General features: G+C 34.8%; 1 protein-coding gene across 1 annotated transcript; it reads right to left on the bottom strand.

The window, feature by feature from the left end:
* Positions 1-5,090: 5,090 nt before the first annotated feature.
* Positions 5,091-6,958, bottom strand: LOC21395183 (probable membrane metalloprotease ARASP2, chloroplastic). Its single transcript, XM_010091190.2, has one exon. It carries the CDS (start codon positions 6,770-6,772, stop codon positions 5,423-5,425), a length of 1,350 nt encoding a protein of 449 aa, XP_010089492.1. The 5' UTR covers positions 6,773-6,958; the 3' UTR covers positions 5,091-5,422.
* Between the last annotated feature and the right edge of the window lie 212 nt (positions 6,959-7,170).

Below are 7,170 nucleotides of genomic sequence, written 5' to 3'. Positions count from 1 at the left end.
GATAGCAGAATTACTGTATATTATGGATATATATATATATATATAATATATATGTATGTGTGTGTGTCTGTGTTTTGGTATATATATTATTGTGTGAGATATTGGTAAAAGGTTGTAAATGAGGAGAGGTTGGAATTTGGAAAATAGGATGAACTGGACAAAATTACAAACAAATTTGCTAAAGCTACAATTTGGAGGAGTTCTCTTCTCCTCTCCCAAGGGACTCAGATAATGGAAGAAAGAGAGAGAGAGAGAGAGAGAGAGAGAGGGAGGGAGGGAGAGAGAGAGAGAGAGAGAGAGAGAGAGAGAGAGACCCAGAGAGAGAAGGATTTAAGAATCTTATCTTGTCCTGGATTGCTCTCCTGCCTTGTTCTCTTCTGTTTTTTTTCTCTTCGGAGAAAAGGGTCTTGCAGATTTAGAGAGAGAGAGAGAGAGAGAGAGAGAGAGAGAGAGAGAGAGAGAGAGAGAGAGAGAGAGAGAGAGAGAGAGAGAGAGAGTAGAGGGGTTGAGGGGGGATTTATTAAGAATAGAGGAGTAGGCTTACATTTCGGTCCGGTTTGCATGCTGAGCGGTACGTCCATGAACGCGGCACTAAATATATACGAGTCTTCTCTTCTTTTCTTCAATAAGACATTTTAGACATTTCATCATGTTTCGGAAATTAGTTTCTTTTTCTCACTTTTTTTTTTATTTGATAAGGGAAATTAGTATTAGTATTAACGTATAGTTTGTAAAAGGGCCGGTAATAGCAAAAGAAAAGGCAAAAGCAAAAGAAGGGGAAAAAAAATAAGGTTATTTGAGTTTAAGTTGTCTTGTGTTAGCTAATAATTAATAGCTAGTGAAAACTGTCAAAAAAAGATAGTAATAATAATAGCTAGTAAATAAGAGAAAAGGAAGTAAATACTCCTTAAAATAGATGAGTCTTGGACTTTAAAGAGAGGATTCCTCTTTATTTATAGGCTCCTCTTCTTGCTACAAAATTCAAATAAGACTATCAGGAGACAAAATTTGTCCTGGGTTTTTGTTATCATTATCCCATGATTTTCTCTAAATAATTCTTTGAGATTTATATTTGCATTCAAATTATTGATGTCGGTTACTTTTCCTGCGATTTCTGGGATTTCTGTAGAATATTCTTGGCTTCTCCTTGAGGTAGCCTATCCTTCATCCGGTCATTCGACATATCTTGTGGTGTAGATCATTGCTTCATCCAGTCCAGTAAGAACTTTGGTCGTGGTTTAACATTTCTTTTGCCATGGTGCAACATTAATATTGTAGATAGTACTGGATACGGTTATTTCTATTACTATTATTTGCAAGTAGCAAATTAAAAATGTTCATTTCTTACTTTTAAGGTTAATATTGTCATTTTGTAACTGAGAAATCAACTCAAAGAAATTAATTTTTAGGCATCGTTCATTTCACCAATTTGAGTTTTTAATTTCCGCTGATTGTCATACGTTATGTTGAACTTTTCAATAAAAAATGGGTTTTAGCACTTCTGTCCCTAAGCTTTTCATGATTTATCACTTTCATCTCTTAATATCGTTTATTGGCAATCTAAAAGCTCTGAGTTTTGAAAGAATAGGCCCGTTCACTTCGCTGATTCGAGTTTGTAATTTGAGTTGAGATGTGATTTTGTGTGAGAGCTTTTTACTGTAGTAAAAAAGTTAGATGTGACTGTTTCTGAGAGCTTTTTACTGTAGCAAAACTCGAATTCTAAACTCGAATCGGTGAAATGAACGGGGCTTACTCGTTAACGGATTAGATAATTCTATGACTAATTTCGGGGCTAAATTGCCAAAAAAGTCTACGACTATAACAAATTATTCGAGGGGTAAATCGAAGAGCTGAAAAATTATTGTTATTTGGTCCAAAATTTAATATTGTTAAGAATTGAAACTAAGTGCGACTATATTTTTGTAACTCAATGACGAAAGTTTTAAAGAAAAGTTCAAGAACAAAAATGCTAAGTCACAGGAAATTCAAGGGGATGAGTAATAAATCCGAAATGGAAATGTAGCATTATCTCGTTTTGTTATGTCACTTTGTTGTTTATGACTTTAACCATTTATCTCATTTTAATTAAGAAACGAAAGTTCTTTTAATTCCTTTCCTTTAAAATTTACATGCCCTTTGACCATATTTGTTTGCTCGACATGCACTTTGACCATATTAATTACACTTGAATTGATGTTTCAAAGAGAAGTTAGTTAGAGAAAATGGTTGAAGTTACTTTCACAATGCACAGGTATAAATTTTTTACATCTTACTCTTGATTAATACTTTTTTAATTAATATAGTTATTTAACTAAAAAAGATAATAATCAAGATTAAAAAGTAAAAATGAAGACCCATATATACTATAGAGTATTTATCTCTTTTCTCATTCAAATGATTAATACTTTTTTAATTAATATAGTTATTTAACTAAAAAAGATAATAATCAAGATTAAAAAGTAAAAATGAAGACCCATATTATACTCTATAGAGTATTTATCTCTTTTCTCATTCAAATTATGATACTATTGATTTCATTTATCGCATATGTTATGAGACATTACGCAACATAGTTGACGAGTAAATTTAAACTCATAAGGGCACTACAAAAGCCTGGGCTCTTATCTCTGAAATTTTAATGACACAATTTATCGTCATTAAAAGTTAGAATTTAACGACAACAAAATACTTGTCGTTGTTAGTACTGCGTCGTCTCATGATATGATGGTCAAGATGTAATGAAATTATGTAGCAATCGATAGTGTCATCGTTAATGCTATGTTTGGTGAGATGGATAGAAAAAAGGAATGCAAGAGAAATAAAATATCTAAGTAAAGAAAGTAAAATAGTTTTCTCTCATGTTGTTTGGTAGAAGAGAAAGAAAATGTCAAATTTAAGCATTTTACAAAAATATCTCAATACAAATAAAAATATAATGAATGGTGAATATTAAAATTGTTATTTTACATCTCATTTTTTATCAAACTTTTTCCCTAATCTTTTCTTCCCAAAGTTGGAAGATTAAGAATTGGTGGCCCCCATGAATTTTCATTTTCCTTCCTCATTTCCTCTCTACCAAACAACCTAAAATTCCATTTTCCTTTATAAAATCCTTCCTTTATTTTCTTAACTCTTCACTAAAGAACTCGTGTCCCTCAATGCATTGCTGGAAAAATAGGCTGCAAGAGGAAAAAAAAAATTCCATTAAACATTTATAAGGTAACTAAAGGATAGATAGATTAAGCCTAAGACTGCTTAGTCTAGTGATACCGGGGGATTGGAGGGAAGTTATAGATTTAATTTCGTGTTGTATTAAATAAAAGGATAGATAGATTAATGGATGCGAGTTTCTCGTGCCTACTTATTGGACTAATCCTTAAGCAAAACCAGAAAGGTCGAATAATATTTTATTTTTGAGTCGGGTTGAATAAATGTTATTCTTCAGAAAAATTGAAAAGAGAATGTTCTGTCTATATGAGGATGAGTTTCTAGGTGAAACAAACGTTTAGGTAGTTTTATATTTGCTTTTCCAGGATTAAGCTGCAAAACATTTTTGAGTGATTAAAAGTTTGTGTTAAAGTTAAGATTAGGGTTTGTTCAAATTTCTGATTTAATGGATTAATGTTGGAAAACGCTGAAATGGTTTGGGCCTTCGCCACTTTTTCCCCAATTATTAAAGCTTCTGTTGATAGTTATGTAGATCAACATACTTTGTTTTGATTCGTTTCACCTTTTTTACACTTTTTGCTCACCGTTTTGGGCTGTAAATAAGTCAAAATGATTCCATCTGTATTGGTGCTTTGGTCACAAGCATATCGGGCTGATTGCTAGTAAAAAGAAAATTAGGGACCAGTTAATGACCCCATTTACTGGGAAGAAAATTACTTAAATTAAGTCTATGAGTCTAGATTTTTATATTTTATTCTTAATTAATACTCTTTTAAATAATATTATATTAGTTAAAAATGTATTAATCAAGAGTAAAAAATAAAAATCAAGACTCATACAATTTAAAAGAATATTTATCTCCTTTTAAAGTCTAGATTCAAATCGGTTGTAAATAGAGGTGAAAGTTTGAGCTGGATAGCCCTAAAGCCTCATGAGTTTAGGACCAGCCTGAAATTTTATAAAGCATTTTTAAAAAAAGTTTTCAAAAAATGTGTTTAGGCTGGCTCTTTCGGGGTCAAAACCTTGACTCGGAGGTTCGGGCCAATTCGGGTTCAAACTAACAGTGGCTGACCTTTAATCAGTCCAAACTTGCAACTCTAGTTGTGAGTAAGTTACAAGCATTGACAAAAAATACAATAAAAAAGGATAAAAATCAGAAGCCAAACACCAAAGCAGAGAAAATTCTCCCAAAAATTGAAATTAAGGAAACAAAAGAAGAGTACGATATCAGATCATCTGTATGAGTGCATTCAACAAAAAGTTTTTCATCAGAAGAAGCTCGAAAGGGTTGTTAGCATTGTTAGTTCGTGAATTATAACTATTTTGTCACTCCAGTTATGAATTTTGGACAAATTCCTTAAACTTTTGTTCATTGGCAATTTCAGTCACCAACATTAAAATTAATAAAAAATTTTCAAAATTTATTAAATATAATTACGTTCCTATCACATAATAACTGAAAAATTTAAAGAAATTGTTACATTCGAGAGTTGGGTTTTTAACAATAATAAGACAGTATTTTATACGTATTGTAACTATTTCCGTGAAATTTCATGTTATCATGCAATGAACATGGGATCACCTCTGCTAAATTTCAGAAATCCTTCATCAATTGTAGTGTGAGGACTAAACTGCCAAAATATTAAAGTCTCATTCATTTTACCGATTCGAATCACAACTCAAGTTTTTACTACAGTGTTTTCTCTTATAAAAATTCAAATTCAACTTTTTGTGTTGTAATGCTTTCTCTCACATAAAATCACTTCTCAACTAAAATTGAAAACTCGAATCGGCAAAACGAACAAGGCTTAAAGTTCTGCTAAAATTAAAATTTTACGGGCCAAAATGACAGAATGCTTATCATTCAGGGGCTAAGAATACTAATAACCCGGCTCAAAACAAATTCATCACGGATCCATCAGTAAAAAGAGTGTAAGTGTAATTTCCATGAATTCTCCCAAGGAGACCAAAAAGAAACTGGAGTTCATAAACCCATGCCTCTTTCCAATTCATCAATAGAGTGGAGGAAAAAATATTATACTTTACAGGACTATGAATAAGAATCACATTGGATAGAACAAATAGAGCTGTGACTGTGAGAACCCCAAAAGTACCTCCCATCTAACATCTTGGCAGAAATCAACCATTTCAGTCAAGCTTCAATAAAGCTCTTGGTTTGGCCTTTTTCAACTTCATTAGACAGTTTCCACCAAAACCAAATTGGTTCAAACTTCAGACAGCTTGTGCAAATCTTTCACAACATTTCTTTGATAAAATCTAGGTTGAGGGTGTCCTTAACAATAAGGAAGAGTCCTAAAAGCACAACAACCATTATCCCGGACGACATAATTCTCTGCTCTATCTCTAAAGGAAGTTTTCTCCCACCTCTAGCAGCCTCTATGAGAATCAAAGCCAAGGAACCTCCGTCCAAAGCAGGCAAAGGAAGAAGGTTTATCACTGCAAGGTTAAGATTAAGCAAAGCCGCAAATTGGTACAGCCCGTCAGTATTAGACCTCGCAACTTCCGCGCCAACGGCAATAATTGCGACCGGGCCCGAAACCTTGCTGGCCGTTTGAGAGAAGTTCAAGAAAGTTTGTTTCAAGCTGTCCAAGACGTTTGTTGAGAGGCCCCAAAACTCTCTTCCAGCATAACTGAAAGCCTCAAATATACTCTTTGGCAAAACTTTAGAAAACTTGGTATTTGGTGACAACTGAACCCCAATTTTACCAGTCCCGTCAAAATTCTCATCTGGGGTTACCCCAATTTCAAGGTCCATCTTTCCCCTCTCAATCTTGAGCACCAAATTTCTCTTGGGGTTCTTCTTAATCACATCAACAAGCTCTAGAACAGCATTAGGCCCTGATTTTGGCAACTCGCTCCCATCAACTTGGAGGATAACATCACCTGGGAGAATCCCATCTCTAGAAGCAGCTGAAAAGGCCCTAACTTCTGGGACAAGTACACCAGGAAAGGCCTCTTGTACGGGCAAACCAACCGAAAAAACTTGCACAAATATTATCAAATAAGCGAAGACTATGTTGGCAACTACACCAGCTGAAATCACAATTGCTCTATCCAAAATGGGTCTATTTTTTAACAAGTTTTTATCATCTACGGGAATATCACTCTCCGGGTCATTATCAGGAAACCCCACAAACCCACCTAAAGGAAACGCTCTAATGGAGTATTCCACGTTCTTTGCATTGAATTTAGCTAAAATTGGACCGAACCCAACTGCGAATTTACTTACATGGATGCCTTGGAGATAGGCAGCGAGGAAGTGACCGCTTTCATGGACGATGATTATGGCCGTCAGCACCGCAGCGGCCTCCAGAACCGACTGAGCGCTCTCCAAGTTGCCGAAATCGAATCCGGAGATGGCCAAAGTCTTGAACTCGAACCTTTTTCCATGTGGGTTTCTGCTCTTTTCGTGGAAAAACTGTTTCTTGCAATGAAGATTATGGGAAAACGAATGAGACAGGGGTTTTGAAAAGTGGAACTTGGCCTTGAATGGGAAGGTTGAAATGGGAGTTTTTGAATTGGTTAATCTAAATAAGGAAAAAGAAGAAGATGGTGGAGAAGATGAGAGATTTACCACCACCATGGTTCCACTTCCTTGGTGTGAATTTGTGTTTTTATGAAGGATTATTAGATTAAGAAGAAAAGGTTGGGTTTAGTGATGAGAGGAGGGGAATGGAGGAGAAACCACAGAGGAACGGATAATTCGCAATTCATTTTGTGTGTTTTTTGGGTTTGTGGAGGGGAAGTGAAGTGGAAATGAGTGAGATGTCTCACACTTATTTTCCACACACGTTCTTGTGTGTATTTTGATTTGGGTTTTTAGCTTCGTTGAAGTTCGAATACCATGTGTGATCCACAAATGCAAGGCCCAAAGTTTTCTGGGTCCCCAATTATGCGGCCATGCTTCTCTTGTGGTGGGTTGACCTTTTGAAGCAAGTCGTGACAAACGTACGTGGTACTTTGTAGTTTCTGTAGTTTGTG

This window comes from Morus notabilis, unplaced genomic scaffold (genome assembly GCF_000414095.1).
Source record: "Morus notabilis unplaced genomic scaffold, ASM41409v2 Scaffold801, whole genome shotgun sequence".
Classification (NCBI taxonomy): domain Eukaryota; kingdom Viridiplantae; phylum Streptophyta; class Magnoliopsida; order Rosales; family Moraceae; genus Morus; species Morus notabilis.
This window is presented reverse-complemented; position numbering and strand designations above follow the sequence as displayed.